This window comes from Mangifera indica, chromosome 3, assembly GCF_011075055.1.
Source record: "Mangifera indica cultivar Alphonso chromosome 3, CATAS_Mindica_2.1, whole genome shotgun sequence".
NCBI lineage: Eukaryota > Viridiplantae > Streptophyta > Magnoliopsida > Sapindales > Anacardiaceae > Mangifera > Mangifera indica.
The window spans coordinates 4,922,937-4,943,602 of NC_058139.1; the positions used below are offsets into that span (position 1 = coordinate 4,922,937).

Genomic DNA, 20,666 nt, shown 5'->3' on the forward strand with positions numbered 1-20,666 from the left:
TCATATATATTATTATTTCTATTAGAACTTGTCACAATCTTGTAAATATAAAAATTCGCGCAAGTTCATGGCTAAAACAAGTAATTTCTTAAATGCAGCAATAATAAGATGTTGCAAAAATAAATTAAGTAATGGGAAGAGGCTTGTCCAAGTCAAATGTCGTACGTTGGAAGTTTTGATGGCCAATCAGACGTCTAATTTGGTTAATGTAGACAAAACATCAGCACTATTTTTAGTCATTAAATATATTAAGGTCATATGCATGCCACACATGCTCAACAACCTTACTTTTCAATTACAGTTGAAATTTGAACGTTTTCTTGCAAAGTTAAAATTCCCAAACTGCCTTTGCCAGCTCAGATCGCAGCCCACGTCACATCCCTCTTGACATTACTTGCGCTGCAACTTGCGCCGTAGAAACCAAAGCCATTTTCACTACATTTGCTTTGTAAAATTTTGCACGTGACACCTCAAGTCTTTTTATCTCTCAACACGTGAATTGTTGATGGTAAATTTTCCGTCACCGACCGCTGCTAATTGAGAGGGCGTCAGTGAAGTGTGGATATCTGAGGTGGCACGTCATCTCCATACGTCCACACGTGTAATGGTTTAACATTTTCATGTTTCACCCACACGTGTCGGCTGAAATACAGCTATTGAAGTGAAACCCGTTAGCCCCCATATATAGTAAAGTAATTATTTTCATAATGAAACTAATAAAAAAGAGAAAATAGAGATTTGGTGGAAATTTGGTGAAGTTTTTGTTATTGAACAACCAAGTTGGATTTGAGGGAAAGAGCATCAAACTCTATAAATGCCAAATATTTTCACATTCATTTTCTTCCTTCTTTTTCTTTTCTTTCCGTTTTTAGGGTTTCTCGGATCATCCTTTCTCTTTCATATACCTCACTACCCCTATTTTTTATTAATTGGTCTCTTTGGTTTCAACACTTTGTGTTTTTGGTTGGTGAGAAAAAGAAGCCTTTTGCATTGTTCTCATTTCTGAATCTGCCGGTACGTTTTCATATTTCCTATAGCTGAATCTGAATTCTCCTCTCTTTATCACCTGCAATTCTTTTACAATCCTTATTTACTTTTTTGTATGTTAATTTCTTCCCTGAGATCTTTGATTCTTCGGTTTCGGAACATCCATTTATTCAGCTTTTACGTTTTAATGTTGCGGCATGCAAAAAAGTGGCCATGTTTTGGGAAGGATTAAGGACAAAAAAATTTTGGTTTTTACGCTATGAAATGGCAAAAAATGATTAATATTTTTCTAAATAATGGGTTTCACATTTGTTTTTGGTTGTGGGTCCGATTCAGCAATAGTTACATTTGTCTCCTATAGTTTTTGGGAAATTGATTTATTGATTATTTTTTTAACCGTGGAGGATCCAATATGAATATTAAAAAAGATATGATTTTGATGGCGCAATTGTTGTTCATTTTCTCCTTTTTTAAAAAAGTCTCTGTTTTGTCGGTTGCCGTGAACTAGGCAAAGATGTTGAAATATCGAAAAGGTTTCCTAATCTTTTCTTTGAAAAACAAATGCTTATGACCTTTCTTTTGAAAAAGATGTTGTTTTCCTCAATAATTTTGGCTTCTCATCATCCCCAGAACCTTCATCGATATTTGACTTGGCATTCCAGTCGCTGATGATTGATTGTGCAATTTATATATATAGTTTTCAGAAAGTATTTTTTAAGTTTTACTTAAATAATTCTTATTTGTTTTATCTTTTCTTTGTTTTTTATTCATGGAACTTTGAAAGCTATGCGGTTGATCTACAGAATGAAATTTACAGTCTTCTTAAATCTAAGGTTCACACATAACGCATCTACAAAATCTATAGATATTGGGAAACTGGTGATCTGACTCTGATGGTAGAAAGATAAATGGCGATGGACTTTTATATTTATAATTTTCTTCTTTGATCTCAAATTTCGTGGGCTACATTTCTTTTCATATGGTGTAAGTTTTTTTTTATATATATAAATAAAAGTAAGCTTATGTGTGCATTGTTGATTGGATCTTTCTTTTCAATTTGCCATGGTTGCCAAGTTCTGCTATTAGTCCTCAAGTTTTTGGTAAACATAATCTCATGATTACAAAAGACTTGCATTGTGTACTTGTTGCTTAGTTTCATTTAGTTGTACTGCTGTGCTGATCTTAATTGACTTGTATGAATAAATTATTACTGGAATCTTACTTTAACATATATTGTATAATTCAGACTGAAGTTAGGTGAATTTCAATCGGTTGGATCAAGAATTCCCTCAGAAATATGTTCTGTCACTTGCTATAAATGTGGTGTAGCTTTGGAGATGAAAAGGTATGGAGGTATATATAAATGAATAGGTTCTGTTTTTTTTTTTTTGGAAACCCTTATGAGATTAAAAATTCTTGCACTGTTTTATCTTTAGTTTCAGGAAGCCTGCACTTGATGGACTGCTCACCGACCAGCGGTAACAAGAAAACGTTGAAGAGGTGGTTTTTCATAGACAAACGAGTTGGGTGAAAAATAATCAAATCAAATTAAATTTAGGGCCAAATCTCTGCTTGACCAAGTTGCAGTTAATATTAAACATTTAGTTAATAGATTTTGAGTAACTCGCAAGTAATCAGGATAATATGGAGCGGAAGTCAAATCTTGCATCTCCTGTTCTCACCGATCCTGCACCGTTAAACAAGTCGTCACTGGGGATACATTCTAGTTTGTTGCCTTATCCCTCGGCAGCACCGTCATATTCCGGCAAGTATGCCGCAATTCCTAGGAAAAAGCCTGGAAAGCTCGAAGATGTTAGATCCAATGGCTGGCTCGATGCCATGAAATCTTCATCACCTCCTCGGAAGAAGCTACTTAAGGATTTCATTTCTGAGGTTTCATCGGAAGATTCTGAGACTGCTTACCGTTCCTGGATGGTAAACAAATATCATTGGTGTTGATAATAATAATAATAATAATAATAATACTAATAATATTAATCCATCACACTATATTTTAATTTTGCAGCTTAAGTATCCATCGGCGCTTAACTATTTTGAGCAGATCACAAATTTTTCAAAGAGCAAAAAAATTGCAATGTTTTTAGATTACGATGGGACTCTTTCGCCAATAGTCGATGACCCAGATCGTGCAATTATGTCCGATTGTGTAAGAACATATGCACTTAATCTGCTGTATGTACAACATTTTTCTTAAAAAGCAATCGTTTTCCAGCTTGAGTTTCTACTGAAGTTAGACACTGTTTGGTAGATGCGCTCTTCTGTAAGAAATATAGCAAAGTATTTCCCAACAGCAATTATTAGCGGAAGAAGCCGGGACAAGGTAGAAATTTCTTTTCATTTGGCTTAATCTGTGATAGTCATATGATTACTTTTATATAGGATTTGATGAAATGCCATTTTATCAGGTTTATGAGTTGGTAGGACTTAGTGAACTCTACTATGCTGGTAGTCACGGGATGGACATTATGGGCCCTATGAATAACACTTTCTCTGATGACCAGCCAAACTGTATTAAATCAACTGACCAACTGGTAGGCCACACCATGTTACCATTGCAACTACCTTTTTATTAGCTCCAGAATGGATTTCTCTCGATTTCATTTTCTTGAAAGTTAATTTCACCTGTTGATCCATGTGTGATAGGGTAAGGAAGTGAATCTGTTCCAACCTGCTAGAGAATTCATACCTATGATCAATGAGGTACACAATTTTTTCTGTTCAATATTAGATATTTTTTGATACCCTGAAAAATATTTTGTATTACTGTATGTTTGTGCAGGTTTTTAGAACCCTCGTTGAGAACACTAAAAAAATCCAAGGCGCAAAAGTTGAGAACCATAAGTTTTGTGCTTCTATACATTACCGTAATGTAGATGAGAAGGTAAAAATTACTATGTTTTCTGAAGAAGAATTAGCATATCACCAAATAAATAAGTTGAGATGTTTTCTGCTTGTTTGACTTCAGAATTGGCCTACAATCGCGCAGTGTGTCCATGACATTCTTAAAGACTACCCTCGTTTGAGATTAACCCATGGGCGGAAGGTGAATATTCCATTTGGATTTCTTTGAGCCTACTGTTTTTATTATTCAAATTTATATTTTCATCATTTTATTTCAGGTTTTAGAGGTCCGTCCTGTGATTGACTGGAACAAGGGAAAAGCGGTTGAATTTCTACTTGAATCTCTTGGTACATACATCATCTCCTTTTAGACTTTGCAGAATTCTGGTCATTAAAACTTGTTGTGTCAACTGTTATTTCATGTTGGTGCAGGACTAAGTGATAGTGATGATGTGCTCCCCATCTATATTGGAGATGATAGGACAGATGAAGATGCATTTAAGGTATTACCAATGGAGTTTCAACAATTGGGTAGTGATTAAAAGATTGATTAACATAAACATGAAATTTTGTTTTAATTTAATTAGGTGTTAAGAAAGAGGAATCAAGGTTATGGGATCCTGGTATCTTCAGTCTCCAAAGAAAGCAATGCGTTTTACTCACTGAGGAACACTTCAGAGGTGCAAATTTTGCCCCTCCCCCCATGCTTTACCTTACTTAATTTGTTGTTATAAATGAGTCCTTAGAAAGCCTTGTTAATATGCAGGTCCAGGAATTTCTGTCGCGCTTGGTGAGATGGAAGAAGGTGGGTGAAGAGGTAAAACAGAAGCTGTTTCAATGAATTGATAGAAGAGCGGCGCAAGTGCAACCTTAACAATTAGTTTATATATATATATATATATATATATATATATATATTTTATTTCTTAATAATTCAACCACGTTTGAGTTGGAGCGGCTAATTTATTCGAATCAAAGCCAAAGCCCATTCAATTATTTGATGATTTTAATTGGCTTATGAAGTAATTACTATCATTGTTATTGCTGTTGTTTAATTTGTCTTCTCATTATTATTTAATTATTTTAATATTTTCCACCCTCTAAATAAATTAAAAATTGTGTATTTTTTCATGCCTGGGTTGGGTTAGGTAAAATGAAATGGCAGACGAAGTGTACGAGGGGACGGTGATGTGTTTTTAGATGTTATCGCCATTGCATGTTCAGAGTCCAACGGCGACGTTTAAGTGGAAGATATGTTAAATAATGATAAAAAATACTGATAAAAACAATGTAATATTTTAATATACATTTTATTAAATTTTAATAACGAGAAGACTACGAGAAGACGGTAAAATATTGAGTGGTGAATTGTAAGTAATTAAGTAAATGTTGTATTTGGCTCACGAAGTGACATTTGCAAATATCTGAGACGGCTTATCTGGAATAAAAATTTTCGTGCATTCTTACTTTAATCACTCAAACGAAATGTCAGTTTCCTTGCGATCTCCGCCCTCTTCAGCTCTCTCTTCTTCTTCCTCCTCTCTCCAGGTGTTAATTTAAATGTCAGTTTATTATGTAATTATTAATTTTATTGAACTTGTTTAAACCAATTCAATTTATTGCAGGGAGGAAATGCGAGGCTATTTTCAACCGCGTCTTCTACTGTGTACTTCAACTTGAGAACATCTTTTCCTCTTATTCGCGCTTCTTCTTCTTCTTCGCTTGATGCTGGTCAATTTTCTCTCTTCCTTTATCTCTCCCTCTTTTATATCAACTTGTTTGTATTTCAATTCTTTTTCTTTTGTTTTAAAGGATCGAGTACGGAGTTGGATGATGTGTCTAGCTTTAGCGAAATCGTCCCTGACACTGTCATTTTCGATGATTTCGAGAGGTGTTCAATTTCTCTTTGGTTCTCATTAAAATTCCTTATATTATCTCCATCTTTGCTTTTGATTTTGTTTTTTTTTTTAAATCAACATAATTTTTTTTTTCGGTAAGTTTTATTTATCTTTTAATCGTGTTGCTGGTAATTGATTTCTTATAATTTGTTATCTAGGTTCCCTCCAACTGCTGCCACTGTTAGCTCATCCCTCCTTTTGGGAATTTGTGGCCTTCCTGATACCATATTTAGAGTAAGCATCTCTGTATATATATTTAGCTATTGCAATTTGGTCTTGACAGGTAGTCATATTCAAAGTCCTTCTTTAAATTGAATTTTATTTTCTGAATAGAATGCTGTGGACATGGCCTTGGCGGATTCTAGTTGTTGTAAGCTTGAAAACGCTGAGTTGAGGATGTCCTGTTTCTTCAACAAGGTTGGTTTTGCTATATCTTACTTGTTAGGAAATGCATGTGGTTTTTTGTTTGGACTATTGATAAGGTTCACACTCGGTGATGGATGTGTAGGCTTTGGTAAATGTTGGTGGTGATTTGGCAAAAATGGTTCCCGGTCGGGTTTCGACAGAGGTTGATGCACGACTTGCTTATGACACTCATGGAATTATTAGGAAGGTATTTGATTGCCTTTCGGCTTCATAGTTTTACTCTTCTACTAAAGCAATAATGAAACATTTGATCGAGTTTTATTTTGGGATTAAATCTGTAATAGTTGTTGATGTCTGAGGACCTACAAATAATATTTTTGTTGTTGCTTATGTCTCAATCAGGGATCAGTTTATAGTAGGATTATATTTGCAATAGTTGTAACCGTCCATCTATTGAGGATAATTATTATTTTTCATCTTGCTTATGTAATGTTTTATTGCCCAATTTTTGTGTTTATATTTTATTAATATTGTTCTTATAGTAGGTTATTGACATTTTCATCTCCTATGAAAATGTTTTTGATTCTTGAGGTTGTTTTTTCTTATTAAGATTTATAGATTATATGTTTTGGAGAGGGGTGGAGAGTGGGGTGAGAGGGAGAGAGGCTTCTTGCTTCTTCTCCCTTTTGGTTTCATTATACCTTAATTTGATCTTCTTCAGTTCATGTACTTTGTATCATAAGTTATGTATTTGGTTCATTAACCTACACCAATTGCAGTTTGACTTCCAAGGCTTGGCATTGTCTTGTCATGTGATTTGATGCCCGTAGCTTATCAAATATGCAGGTTCATGACCTACTGAAGTTGTACAATGAAATTGATACTCCTCCTGAGCGTTTGTTGTTTAAAATTCCTGCAACTTGGCAAGTAAGTATCTTAGTGGAATTGATTAATGTTGGAGACCTTAATCCTTTTTAAGTGATTCCATTTTGGAAGCCAATTTTTGTTTTCATCTCTTTTTGGCTTGTCACTAATTGAGCCTCTTGGCCAGGGGATAGAGGCCTCAAGATTGCTGGAATCTGAGGGCATACAGACCCATTTGACCTTTGTTTACTGGTACATTTAAAACTTTATGTTGAAAATCAGTTCAGAGTATCATCTGATTTCATCTGTTCTTATTCTCTACCATGCTGACTTGCAACCTTTCTGCATGATTTAATTGTTGAAAGGTCATTTCAAGTTAACAAAATTATTCCAGCATGTCTTGCCCTGCCCTTAAAGAGTTAGATATGACTTATAACAATTAATCTTAAACACATCAAAACTGAAATATCTGTGGTCTTATTCAACAAGATTCACAAACTAATGTATTTTTCTAAAGAAAAAGTCCGCTACACAATTAAAAGAAATTGCACTTCCAATTTCTAAGTTGAGCCTTTTGTGGAATGCCATTATAGATCATTAATTCTAGCATGGGCAGAAGCTTTTATAATTCAGTCATAAGGGCTTCCAAAATATCTTGCTTGTCATTTTGCAATATATGCCAAATATAAGGAAAAGCTTGGTAGTTCCTTGGGCCTCTCTCATACCCCATCAAGGACATGGATCCTGGAGTCCTACGAATGAATTTAGTTTGTTCCCTTATATCATACCTCAGAGACTATGGGAAATACTTGACTGAATAATTGTCTACATCTTGCTCATGTAATCCCATTTTCATGTTTGACATGTTCTGAAAAGAGTACTATGAAAACGTGCAAATGAACACTCATTTGACACCTTTTTTTGACAATGATATCATAAGATATATAACAACATAACTTGAGATCATATTTGGATACAAAACACAGTCAAAATGAATCTTATTTTGATCCACATAAAGAGATGAAATAGAGTATGGTGTAGTCAAATGAAAAAAAAATCATGTGTGAGAGAGTAATTAAGATTTAAGTTACATGTAAGTTTTGTTTGGGAGAGTGAAAATGTTTATAAAGGACATTTTTTTCTTTTCAACAAAAATATTTGATTAGTTTTATTTGTTGCATGCGAATAAAAAGAAAAACATAAATGAACAAGTATTTCACATTTTTCTAGGACCAGAAAATAAAAATAGAGAATTGGGTGCATAAATGATCATTTATTATCCATATATTCTTAAAAAACTCTTAAAATTTTGCATTATCTATAAAAGCTGTAACATAAGTCTGTTACTTAATCTAGCTACAACTATAAAATTAAAATAATAAAGATTCATATGAAAAAATTTCAACTCAAATAAACAGGCAGACTTATACTTAATAGTTAATTTCAATTATAATCCAGTGATATTTTATTATTTTAAATGTTAAGTTGACAATTCAAATAAAATTAATCAAAATCATGCCGACAATCAAATGGACCCTAAGTACATAGTATCCTTCTGTGTAATGTAGCATTTATTTATGTTGCAGATGTCTCACATAAATAACATCTATGTCAGTTACTTGAATAGTCTGTGCAAATTGTAAAATCATTTTTGGTATGTTCTAGTTCACAGAACATTTGATTGTAATGCAAAGCTGTGTCTTTGAATGAAACAGACCGATAGAAACTAACATATGAATCTGTTCTGAAAAAGAAATTAAACCCTCCCGTTTGTGTTATGTAGCTTTGCCATTATGCTTGTCCTTATTCTGATACATGCTCTCCATATCCCTGTGGCTTTTATACTTGTGCTTTAATTTTTTCTTCTACATTTTCATTATACTTTGGTCTTATTTCTTATCTAAATCAACATTTTTTTTAACTATTGGGTTGGTCATGTCTTCAGCTTTGCTCAAGCTGCAGCTGCTGCACAAGCTGGTGCCTCTGTTATTCAGATTTTTGTTGGGCGCCTTAGGGTAAGCATATTCCTTTGGAGTAATAACAAATATGTTCAATGTTGACCATTTGAATTTCATTTGTTTTCTTTCAGGATTGGGCACGCAATCATTCAGGTGACCCTGAGTTAGAAGCTGCTCTTAATAGGGGGGAGGATCCGGGGTTAGCATTGGTTAGTTGAATAATATCTATTAGTTGATTTTGTAATTCCTATTAATGTTCAAGAAGGCTTTTATTTAAGTGGCACAATATGTTTGCTGAAAGAATAATCATTTAGTTGATAAATAAGTGAATTTAAACTTGTTCCTAAGATAATTTAAAAATCTGATTTCCATGGTATTTTGGGATCAAATGCTTTATCCTCTTCTTTTCCCCTTTTTTTTCTACTATAGAAAATCTTGTTTACTTTATGTTTGTTTTCATTTGTTCAAGGTTTTCTACAAGCGATGCGAAATAATTTTTGTTAAAGCCAATTATCTATGTGCTTTTCTCTATATGTTGAGCAATGTACTTTCCGTTTTGCTGATAAGGTGCAATAATTCCTGGGTATCATGTAAATCTTACATTTTAGGTTGATTTTCCTCAAATTTTTTTTGCTGATACCGTAGCTCTTAAGTGGTTGATTACCTTAGATCTATCTTTTTAGCTCAGTCTTGCAAATTTTAGCAGTGGAAGGGAAAATGATTATATAAAGACCAAAGGACTTATTCCCACCCAAGCTTAGTGCGTTTTCAAACACCCACCCACAAGGTTTTAAAAACCCAAATACCCATCCATCATCCAACTTCTATTAAATTTTTTAGTTAGCCATAAGGGTAAAACTGTTATTTCACCATTAATATTAAAATTAATAAAATTACATTTCATTTTTCTCTTTAGTTTTAAAAACTAATAGTTTTTTCTATTCCAAAAGTTTAAAAAGTTGTAATTTTATCCCTAGGGATTGATTTTTCCAAATCCTACGATCACTCCGGGAAGTTCGTCGGCTGGCCTTCCCACCACTTTCCTCCCCGATGGTTTCCCAGTGTTGAAACCACTGAAAAGCCGACCGAAATGGCTAGCGAGGTTGCACAGATCGGTGCGATCTCGCCAACCATTTCGGTGGTTTCCACGTTAGGAAACCATCAGGAAGGAAGGTGGTGGGAAGGTTGCCCGACGACCTTCCTGAAGTGATCACTGGATTTGGGAAAATTGCAAGTTTTCAAACTTTTGGGTAGAGAAAAATTATTAGTTTTTAAACTAAGGAGGAAATAAGATGTAGTTTTATTAATTTTAATATTAATGGTAAAATGATGGTTTTACCCTTATAACTAACTAAAAAATTTAAAGGAAGTTGGATGATGGGTGGGCTTTTTAAACTCCATGGGTGGGTGTTTGGACATGCACTAAAACTTGGGTGGGAATGTCTTTTGGCCTTACATAAAATAGGGAAGCTTTCCCCTCCAATCACAAATTTGTGGAATATATATTGTGCTTAGATATCTTTGTATTTCATCAGCTACGGTTTCATGACATAAAAGTAGAGATATATTTCACCAGTTACAATCCTGTAACCTTATAAATTATATATTTATGAATGGGCATCTCATCATAGGACTGAAATTTGCAATATTTGCTTGTCTTATCGTATTGAATTGTCCAGGTTGCTAGTTGGTTTATATTATCCTTCATTGCAGGTGACAAAGGCATTTAATTATATACACAAATATGGACATAAATCTAAGTTGATGGCAGCAGCAGTTCGAAACAAGCAAGATTTATTCAGTCTTCTGGGGTAATGTCATAAATCACCTTTGATCCTATTTAACTGGATCTTTTTGGTAATGTTGACTTCAGGAATGATCTTTTCTGTTCATGTTGTGTCTTACTTCTTCTGTTCAGGGTTGACTATATCATTGCTCCATTAAAAGTACTGCAATCTCTCAAAGAATCTGTCACTTCTCCTAGTGAGAAATATAATTTTGTTAGGAGGCTAACCCCAGAGTCCGCTGCCAATTACAATTTTAGTGAAGAAGAGGTTCGCATTCTACTCAAATTTGCATTTTATATTTTCCCTAAAGCTTTAGTAATTTTGCAATTGAACTTACAAATAGGAGTGTCATTTTCTTATATTGCTACATAAAGAATCTAAAACCTGTTCCAACAGTGTTTATCACTGGTTTTCCTCATGCGCATTAGTTGGAAGGCAATCTAAACAACGATATCCAAGTCTTCATTGATTTACCTCTTTTTCTTTTCTTTTGCTTAAATATCAGACCAATATGTTATAGTCTTCTACTTCCAAGTTCCAATAGACTATTTTTCCATCAAGGTTTTCAGAATTGCTTTAGTTGTAGTGTTCTACTTCCAAGTTCCAGCAGACTATTTTTTGACCAAGGTTTTTGAAATTCCTTTTGTGGTCACGGCTAAAGCTTCAAAATTCACTCGTTAGGCATTTCCTAGGTAGCGGTTGAAAAGTGTGGGGATGTCTTGAGGTTGTTAATTTTCCTTGTGAAGGGATCCTTATTCCTTGTTCTAGCATCTAAAATGTGTTTTTTAACCTAAGAGAGAGAGAGAACTTATGAATAGTGGTAAACGCGAATTAAAAGTAGGAATTGTGCTTGTTTAAGGAAGTGTGTTAACTTGTTAGATGATAGGAATGGTGAGAAAAATTATATTAATTGTTATGCTTTGGTATATTTGATTGATTGGTTATTAGAATTTCGGCTAATTAATTGATGCGTTATTGATGATCAGCTGACCAAGTGGGATCAATTGAGCCTGGCATCAGCTATGGGACCTGCTGCTGTGGAGCTTCTGGGAGGTGGACTAGATGGGTATGTAAATCAAGCAAAACGAGTAGAAGAGTTATTCGGAAAGATTTGGCCACCACCAAATGTGTGAAAAGCGTTCAGAGGAATGTGCTTCGACTGAAGGAAAAGAGTTTGGACTGATTACGCATCCTGTCTTAATCATTCATAGTATTTGTGTTTTCGTGTCATTCAAACCCAATCCCCTGAATTCTCTGCCATTACTTTTGAAATTTGGTGAGACCTTTCCACCTCATCACTTCCAATAATTCACTACTGTTTCATTCCAAACTTTTGTGAGTGTGTGAGGTCATTTCTAGTTTCATTACATTTCTTGGACACGAAATCATTTGGGTTTTTATAATTTAAAAACCTTCGATTTCATATTTGAAATTAAAAAAAAAATAAAAACTATAAACACGTAGTGAATTGACACTTTACTTTTCCGTAGTATATCTGAAGGTTAACTGTTTTTTCATTTATTAAAATATTGTTAATGAAATAGTTTGAACAGTAGGAAAGCATATTTTAAATAGATTTGATAATTCAGTTTGCCAAATTGGATTTTTGACCAGTTCCTTTTGAATAAAAAGGGATCTTAATAAAAACAGGGATAAGAATATTGATAATTAAATTCTTATATATCAAATTATCCAAAATAGAGGGCTTGAGAAGAGAATTTATAAGGGATTTTTTTTTTTTTAAATAGAGAAAAAGAAGACAAAATTTTTTTGATACGAAAGGAGTAAAATTTCTTTGTTATCCTTCAGTTGAGAATGGGATGGAGAGAAAAAAGGGTTTTTCTTAGACAAAGATTAAAATATTAAAAAAAAAGATCAAGACATTAATCTTGACCCATTTTGTTGTAATCTTTAAATTTGAGGTGAATTGGTGCCGTATTACCAAAATCCACTTCCAACTTATGGTTATCCGTAAGCTCACCAAATACAAACCTTCACGTAATTATAATTATAAAGGTAATCATCAACGTATAACTCATAGAAGAGAGATTATACATTTGATCCCAGGTGTATTAGGTTCCAGAGAGTTCTGAATCTCATCGTCTCACTGTTTATCCATTTCATTGATTAAAGAAGATAAAGACATAATAATAGACAATGGCATGTCTATTTGGACCAAGCATGATTTAAAAAGTTATCCTTGAGAAAATCGGTGATCCACTCAATTTAATTTAGGGCAAAGGACTATTTCCCACCAAAGTATTCTCTAATCTTAAATTTTTATTCTTTAACTTTGAAAATCTCATTTATCTATTCATCAACAGTTAGAGTTAATAAAACTCTAATCCTATAAAATTTTATTTATTTTTCTGTTCCTAAACACTAAAAATTAATAATTTTTTTAATAGGTCAAGTTTTAAAAGAAACATTTCCCCCTAGAGTTTGGTTTTCAAAATGTGACACTATCTTTGGTGCTTCCTTGACGTTGCCCTCTCACCATTTTTCTTTCTGGCCAACTATCCTAAACCTAGTAGGAGACGATGTTTTATTAAGAAAGACAAAACATTTTCTCCTCAACGAAAATGAGAGATCTCGTCTTCCCCGATAAAGATGAGATTTCTTATCTTCGTTGAGGAAGATAAAATCAGCTTCGTCTTTTTGATGAAACTAAGTTATTTTCGATGTCAATCAAGTTATTCAAACTTTCAAATGAGAGAAGTTTGACTGTCGGAGGGAAAAGAGGTATCAGAAGATATTCGTGATCGATGATTGGTCGGATTTGATGTCAAAGATTTGAAAATTAAACCTTAGAGGAAATTATCATTTTTTAAAACTTAGTTTAAATGAAAACTTTTAGTTTTTAAAGTTTAGGAGAGAAAAAAAAAGATTAAATTTTAGTTTATTTTTAATATTATAAATAAAATAATAATTTTATTTTTAAAATCGTTAATTTTAATTATTTATAGATAAATATTTAAAATTTTTAAAATTAAATAATATAAATTTGATATAATAAGATCCTTTGTGAGGGAATAAGTTCTTTGGCCTTTAATTTAACCTTAATCTCTCTCTTATCTGTTTCAAGTTTAATTGGACCAAATGCATGTGAGACACGTCAAACCATGCATGTGGGAAACATGAACATTTTGTTTTGTCTTGGTTTGAATCAATACTTTTTGTTGTTTTCGTAATTATGACAAATGAATGTTGGCAGCCAACAGGTGGCTCACTGATTGCCTTTTAGTATAAATGAAAATTTTATTTTAATAATTAATGGCCAAAATTTGATCACCCATCAGCTTTCAATCTGAGTCAGCAATCAGTAGGATTACTGATAGCCAGCCACGTAGCCAATCGCCTTTCAATCTGAGTCAGCGACTGGTCGAAATAATTATCGCCAGCCACGTATACCTCAATTATTTCATTAAAATAAATAAAATGTTCAATGTTTAACTCCTAACCTAATCTAGATCTACTGTATAATTGGTTGGAATAATAAAATATTATTAACACTATTTATATTTTATTATTTAGACGGTTCCGCAGTTACTATAATATTATTATTATTATTTTTATTACCAAAATCACATTCTCTTCAAAGCAACATTGGTTTGGTTACCATCACATTTTCCTTAATAAAATTTAAAATTTAAAATGCTTTCATATTCCATTAAAACTACCCGTAACTCTAAACTTTATTATAACTATTTTATTTTTATTCAAATATATATTAAAATAAAAATATTTTTTATTTAAATTAAAAATTTTCACACTACCATCTATTATGATCAATCACCACTTATTGGCTATGATTAACTACTATCGTATGAAGAAAACAAAAACATCTAAATTTCATTATCATGCTAATGAGGGTTAGAATAATTGTCTACTCATGTATCATCGTTTGTTTAAAAAATGATCAATCCTTATAGTGTTATTCTTATGTTATCGTTTGTAGTCTAGACAATATTCTTACAATTTTCAATCGACAATAGATAATTTATGTGGTCCTTGAATGATGATAAATAGTTTTCGACCCAATCTTTAGCTTTTGATTTATTACAATTTTTTCATGTCATTTTTTCTAACATTTTTCATTTATTCTTATATATCTGATTTAGTTTAACATATTTACTAACCAATCTGAGAAATTATTTATTTATGTCAGTTTATTTTAATTTATACTTATTAATTTTATATGTAATCTTCTTATATGTAATCTTCGTTATAATTTTGGCAGTCTTGGTAACAAAAATCTGCAACATATTTAGTAACTTATAATAATATAACCCTGATAAATTAATTCTGGATATTCAGAAAAATACAAGTAGAAAAAAGCCAATTATTACAGATCAGCTTTATAATCCGGAATAGATCATCAATCATGCACTCAACTTCCACTTGTCCTTTGCAGTTTGGTAATAATTTGACAGTTTCTAAATTACTTCTCCCCCACTCTCGCCTGTCCGTAAAATATTTTTTGTATATATAGATAAAGGCTGCAACATTTTAGACACACCAATCTCACTGTCTCTTCCTTCTTTTACCCCTTGTTGTTTAAGCTTTGTTTTCTTCATGGCGGATCCGAATCCATTGTTGCCGATTTCAAGTTCTAGCCACCCCATTCCTGAAGAACGTCCGTTCAGCCACCGCACCCCCACCAAGGTGCTCCTCGTCGCCTTTTCTGGGTTGTTGATGGTCTGTTTTTTTGTTGCATTTTTTAACGACCAGGGATCATTACATAATGCCCTTTCAAAAAATGAAAATAATGATGATAATAATCCATCATTCGAACCCGAGATAGTACGGCCATTGTCCCGTGGGGTGTCGGCCGGCGTCTCCGATAAGTCGAACCGGTATTTTGGTGCCAATGTCCGGTCTTTCCCATGGAATAACACCATGTTGTCGTGGCAAAGAACGGCCTTTCATTTTCAGCCTCGAAAGAACTGGATGAATGGTACATTCTTTCTTTCTTTCTTTTTTTTTTTTCTCTCAAAAAACAGTTCATTGCTTTTGGGAATTTTGAAAACAATTTTCAAGACCTTTCGCAAGGATGAGTCAAAATCATAATTTTCAAAAGAAAAAATATTTCAGAATTAATTGTTGTAATTGATGCTGATTTCTGTTTAATTGTTTTGGTTGAATACGTTGCGCTGATGTGGAATTTTGGCTTTTGGTGCTTCAGATCCTAATGGTGAGACCTCTTTCTTTTTCCCTTTTGTCTGCCTCTGCCACACGTCTTTCCCTTTTCCCTGTTACAGTTGCTTTTTATTTTTATAATTTAATTCCTTGATTAGACATGCTTACCTAATTAAATTTTATTCACAATCTTGTTATACAGTATATTCAACTTTTACAAAATTCTGGTTTGAATTTGGCCATCAGTTTATTAGAAACAAAATGTATTTTTTTGAGAGCCACAACCGTTTTAAAAGAGACTGGTAAATTGAAGATACTGTGTAGATCCTCCAAACAACCGGCCAACATGTAGTTGTGTAACTGACACTGCTCCATACTAATAAACAAACTCCTGAGAAGATGTTTATATAATTACAATTTGAAATGAGTTGTTGAATAATTTATTAATTACCTGCAACATATTACAGGTCCTGTTTTCTACAAGGGATGGTATCACTTGTTTTATCAGTACAACCCAAATGCTGCAGTGTGGGGTGACATTATTTGGGGTCATGCTGTATCGAGGGACATGATCCATTGGCTTCATCTCCCTGAGGCCATGGTTGCTGATCAATGGTATGATATCAATGGTGTCTGGACTGGCTCAGCGACAATCCTTCCTGATGGTAAACTTATTATGCTCTACACTGGATCTACCAATGAATCAGTCCAGGTTCAAAATCTTGCATATCCTGCAAACCCAGCTGATCCTCTGCTCATCGATTGGGTCAAATACTCCGGAAACCCGGTCCTATTCCCCCCACCAGGGGTTGGTCCCAAGGATTTCCGTGATCCAACAACAGCTTGGAAAACTCCTGAAGGGAAATGGCGTATTACTATTGGCTCCAAAATCAATAGAACTGGCATATCTTTGGTATATGACACTGAAGATTTTATTAATTTTGAGTTGTTGGATGAAGAATTACATGGTGTCCCAGGCACAGGGATGTGGGAGTGTGTGGACTTTTATCCTGTGTCAACTACGATTGAAAATGGGTTGGACACCTCTGTTAATGGCCCTGGGGTGAAGCATGTTATGAAAACAAGCCTGGATGATGATAGACATGACTACTATGCACTTGGTACTTATTATGAGACGAATGGTACATGGTTTCCAGACAATCCTGAGATTGATGTTGGCATTGGAATCAGATATGATTATGGAATATTCTATGCATCCAAGACCTTTTATGATCAACACACTGGGAGGAGAATTTTGTGGGGTTGGATTGGAGAATCTGATAGTGAAATTGCTGATGTCAAGAAAGGATGGGCATCACTTCAGGTACCATAGTTTCCTTGTTGGAAAATCTTTACCCATTATATGTATATGATATGCCTGGTGTTCATATCATAACTGTGTTTAATGTACAGGGCATTCCGAGGACAGTGACATTTGACCAGAAAACTGGTATCAATCTACTCCAGTGGCCAGTGAAGGAGGTAAATAGTTTGAGATTGACCAGCAGGGAATTTAACAATGTGGAGCTGCAGCCAGGTTCAGTGGTACCACTTGAAGTTGGACCAGCCACTCAGGTATATAATCTCTCTCTCTCTCTCTGTGTATATATATATATATATATATATATTGAAGTTAGAAATTTTGATCTTACAAGGAAATGTTTGGCAATGTAACAGTTAGATATTATAGCTGAATTTGAGTTAGACATGGAGGCTTTGAACAGAACAGCTGCTTCAGAAGTAGAGTTCAGCTGCAGCAGCAGTGGGGGTGCTGCTGAACGCGGCGCATTAGGACCCTTTGGCCTTCTAGTTCTGGCCTATGAGGACCTCTCTGAACAGACTCCTGTATATTTCTATGTTGCAAAAGGGGAAGATGGAAATGTCAAAACTTTCTTCTGTACCGATCAATCAAGGTATAAAACCTCATCCTGCTTTGATATTGCATTATCTTACCTGGAATGTACAACCATTTAACTCGTCAAAAAACACAAACTTGCTTGTAGGTCTTCTGAGGCAACTGATGTTAACAAAAATATCTATGGTAGCTATGTTCCAGTACTACAAGGAGAAAAATTGGCAGTGAGAGTATTGGTAAGTTTGCTTTATAGTTTTGTTTCTTGAACTGAGAAATTTGAGGAAATTAATGAATTCTGAGAATGAATGTAAATGTTACAGGTGGATCATTCAATCATAGAAGGGTTTGCTCAAGGAGGAAGATCAACTATAACATCAAGAGTATATCCAACAAAGGCAATATATGGAGATGCAAGGGTGTTTTTATTCAACAATGCAACAGAGACAAGTATTACTGCTACATCACTTAAGATTTGGCAAATGAATTCTGCATTCATCCGCCCTTTCTCTTCCAATGATATCTAACCATTTACAATCTTTGTACCTAATTTCTTTCTCATTTAGTTTCATTTTTGCATGCAACAATTATCAACCACTATGAACATCTATTAGAATCAATTTTTGCCGAAATAAAAAGAAATTATGCCTCCACTTGACATGGATATTAAGTTTCCCAAGAACAAAATCTATATATCTCCAAGAACAAAATAGAAATCTATTAAAACTATCGCACTTGGCCTATTAGTCACTTGTTTTCATATGCAGCCCTGAACATATGAATACATATGTTCCCCTTTTTAGCATATAAGCCTTAAACAAAGGGGTTTAACAACATGAATTATGACGATAAATCCAAACTTAATTAGCTCAAATTGCAAAACGAGGGCTAACTAGGAATGCGGGCCTAAAATATGAATAATGGGAGGCCTGGAGTAAATTGGGTTGGAGCCAAAGGCCCGAAATAGGTCCAATGACTCAAAGGGAAAGAACAACTTCCAATCCAAGGGCATGCAAAATTGACAACTAGGGCACTATGGGGATAGAAAAGAGTAATTAGGGCTGACAAGGAATTCACGCTATAGCGAAAGTCAGCTAACGGGTTGCATTGCGAGCAATGCTATGTGTACCTATTTTTGGTACACAATGATATGTCATAATGTAATTAAGTGATTTTAAAACATGTGTCATCATTTGATAAAGAAGTATCCAATCACATTATAACACCTCATCTGTGTATACAAATTATGTACCAAAAATAAGTACACATAGTTTTATTGATTACATAAACATCTCCTCAGCAAGCTAAAATGGCATCACGTAAAGGGATGCATATATTAAGGTTCTTTAATAAAATTAAGATATCGCATTAAGAAGCTACTATTGAATAATCTTTTCATTTGAGTTAAGAAATTATCTATTTGTGCCATTAGAACAAACTATATTTTCATAACTAAAAACTCAAAGTGATTGATACTAAAAGATAAAAACCTATTAGATTATCAAAAGTAAACATTTGAGAAAAAGTAAGAACTAAAATTTTGATATAACAAGTGTTGAAATTTTAGAATTGGACTATTTCTTCGTAAATAAATATATGTTATGTTTTAACCAAGTCTAAAAATATAGTTTATTTAATATAAATTTATATAAAAATTTCAAGTGAGACTTATACAAAAGTAAACATGCAAGAAAAATAAGATATAAATGTAATAAAACTCATAATAAATTTGAGTAATACTATACATGAGTACTAGAACCTGGTGAGAGTGCTTAAACATAACAAACACATTAATTAATTTGTTATTCAATAAAGGCCAAAATACATGCTCCCACCTAAGGTATAATGAAATCCTAAAGTGTCACTCTCTAACTTTTAAAAACTTAAACACCTACTCATAAATCAAATTCGGTTAAAAATCTCTGTTAAGATTAGAGATAAAATTATTATTTAATAAAAATAAAAAAAAAACTAAAAATTTATCACTTTCTTTCCAAGTATTAAAAACTAATAATTTTTCTTTTATCCAAAGTTTGAAAACTAACCTTTTTCACCCCAAGGGTTTATTTTGCTCCTCCTCTAGTGACATCTTTGCTTTGACCGTCAACCGACTTCCCACCTTCTTCAAGGTCGGTCAATCTTCTTTATTTAGTGGTTATTTTCGTTGGACGAAGACGAATCATCTTCATCTAACGAAGAGTTAATTATCATTTGACTGAAGATCGATGTTAGAAGAATCATCTCATAGTTAGAGACTTGTCATTCAGACTATTTGTTTAGACAACACGTCCAAACAATTGTTTGGACAACGATTTAGGGTAGGGAATATGACAACTGGTGTCGACAATTGTTTAGAGCAAAAACAAGATGTCGTTAGTGCTAGAGATGGTGACTGGAGGTGAAGAAAAAAAAATTAAAGTTTGGGAGGGGGGAATGTGATTTTTTAAACCTGAAAACATTGTTAAAAGAGGTGAACTTGTGAGTTTTTAAAACATGAGAAGAGAAATTAATAAATTATATATATATATATAATAATATTATTAAAATAATAATTTTACTCTCAATACTAATTTAGATTTTTAACAAAATTTGACTTATAATTAAGTGTTTAAGTTTTTGAAATTGAAATGTAACACTTTGAGATTTCACTATACTTTTGGCGAGAGCAAATCTTTTGACCTTTAACAAAAAGTTGTCTGTGGATTGGAGTATCGTCATAATGATTAAAAAAAAAAAAAGGCACTTCTTCTGACGATCGGTTACCTGAATAATTGATGCAGTGGTTTTAAGAAATTGATAAAGTCATCGGAGCCATTTGCTCCATAATTTGCGGCAGGTAACTTAACCCTATCCAATTGGATTGGCTTGGCGCTGTTGCACCAAGCAAGTGATTTAATGTCCATGCCCTTTTCAGGTAGGTGGGTATTTTTGAAATGTGTGATTTACACATTGT

General features: G+C 33.5%; 3 protein-coding genes across 13 annotated transcripts; all 3 read left to right on the top strand.

The window, feature by feature from the left end:
* The first annotated feature begins 857 nt into the window (after positions 1-857).
* On the top strand, positions 858-4,888 carry LOC123211446 (probable trehalose-phosphate phosphatase F). 11 transcript variants are annotated; one of them, XM_044630176.1, is made up of 14 exons: positions 860-1,014; positions 1,772-1,971; positions 2,234-2,332; positions 2,424-2,922; positions 3,014-3,154; positions 3,257-3,328; positions 3,414-3,539; positions 3,652-3,708; positions 3,788-3,889; positions 3,974-4,051; positions 4,128-4,197; positions 4,282-4,352; positions 4,437-4,529; positions 4,616-4,888. In XM_044630176.1, exons 4-14 carry the CDS (start codon positions 2,632-2,634, stop codon positions 4,688-4,690), a joined length of 1,176 nt encoding a protein of 391 aa, XP_044486111.1. In that variant the 5' UTR covers positions 860-1,014; positions 1,772-1,971; positions 2,234-2,332; positions 2,424-2,631; the 3' UTR covers positions 4,691-4,888. The 11 variants fall into 11 exon arrangements, with proteins under 11 accessions (XP_044486117.1, XP_044486110.1, XP_044486120.1 ...); XM_044630182.1 differs by lacking the exon at positions 1,772-1,971 and having other exon boundaries at positions 858-1,014; positions 2,234-2,340; XM_044630175.1 differs by lacking the exon at positions 1,772-1,971 and having other exon boundaries at positions 858-1,014.
* A 352-nt stretch (positions 4,889-5,240) lies between these two features.
* On the top strand, positions 5,241-12,201 carry LOC123211445 (transaldolase). Its single transcript, XM_044630174.1, has 13 exons — positions 5,241-5,397; positions 5,475-5,580; positions 5,662-5,740; positions 5,906-5,981; positions 6,081-6,164; positions 6,256-6,360; positions 6,960-7,040; positions 7,165-7,229; positions 8,923-8,992; positions 9,067-9,144; positions 10,649-10,746; positions 10,854-10,989; positions 11,709-12,201. Exons 1-13 carry the CDS (start codon positions 5,335-5,337, stop codon positions 11,853-11,855), a joined length of 1,188 nt encoding a protein of 395 aa, XP_044486109.1. The 5' UTR covers positions 5,241-5,334; the 3' UTR covers positions 11,856-12,201.
* A 3,031-nt stretch (positions 12,202-15,232) lies between these two features.
* Positions 15,233-18,366, top strand: LOC123210010 (acid beta-fructofuranosidase). Its single transcript, XM_044628158.1, has 7 exons — positions 15,233-15,679; positions 15,908-15,916; positions 16,329-17,185; positions 17,275-17,436; positions 17,539-17,774; positions 17,865-17,952; positions 18,037-18,366. Exons 1-7 carry the CDS (start codon positions 15,298-15,300, stop codon positions 18,238-18,240), a joined length of 1,938 nt encoding a protein of 645 aa, XP_044484093.1. The 5' UTR covers positions 15,233-15,297; the 3' UTR covers positions 18,241-18,366.
* The last annotated feature ends 2,300 nt before the right edge of the window (positions 18,367-20,666 follow it).

Excerpts from the sequence above, each read along its gene's own strand:
- LOC123211445 (XM_044630174.1), top strand. The coding sequence starts at position 5,335 with ATGTCAGTTTCCTTGCGATCTCCGCCCTCTTCAGCTCTCTCTTCTTCT. Across the intron at positions 5,581-5,661 it reads TTCTTCTTCGCTTGATGCTG|GATCGAGTACGGAGTTGGAT; the intron begins GTCAATTTTCTC and ends TTTGTTTTAAAG. Across the intron at positions 5,741-5,905 it reads ATTTTCGATGATTTCGAGAG|GTTCCCTCCAACTGCTGCCA; the intron begins GTGTTCAATTTC and ends TTTGTTATCTAG.
- LOC123210010 (XM_044628158.1), top strand. The coding sequence starts at position 15,298 with ATGGCGGATCCGAATCCATTGTTGCCGATTTCAAGTTCTAGCCACCCC. Across the intron at positions 17,437-17,538 it reads AAGTTGGACCAGCCACTCAG|TTAGATATTATAGCTGAATT; the intron begins GTATATAATCTC and ends GCAATGTAACAG. Across the intron at positions 17,953-18,036 it reads AATTGGCAGTGAGAGTATTG|GTGGATCATTCAATCATAGA; the intron begins GTAAGTTTGCTT and ends TAAATGTTACAG.
- LOC123211446 (XM_044630182.1), top strand. The coding sequence starts at position 2,632 with ATGGAGCGGAAGTCAAATCTTGCATCTCCTGTTCTCACCGATCCTGCA. Across the intron at positions 2,923-3,013 it reads CTGCTTACCGTTCCTGGATG|CTTAAGTATCCATCGGCGCT; the intron begins GTAAACAAATAT and ends TTAATTTTGCAG. Across the intron at positions 4,353-4,436 it reads CAGATGAAGATGCATTTAAG|GTGTTAAGAAAGAGGAATCA; the intron begins GTATTACCAATG and ends TAATTTAATTAG.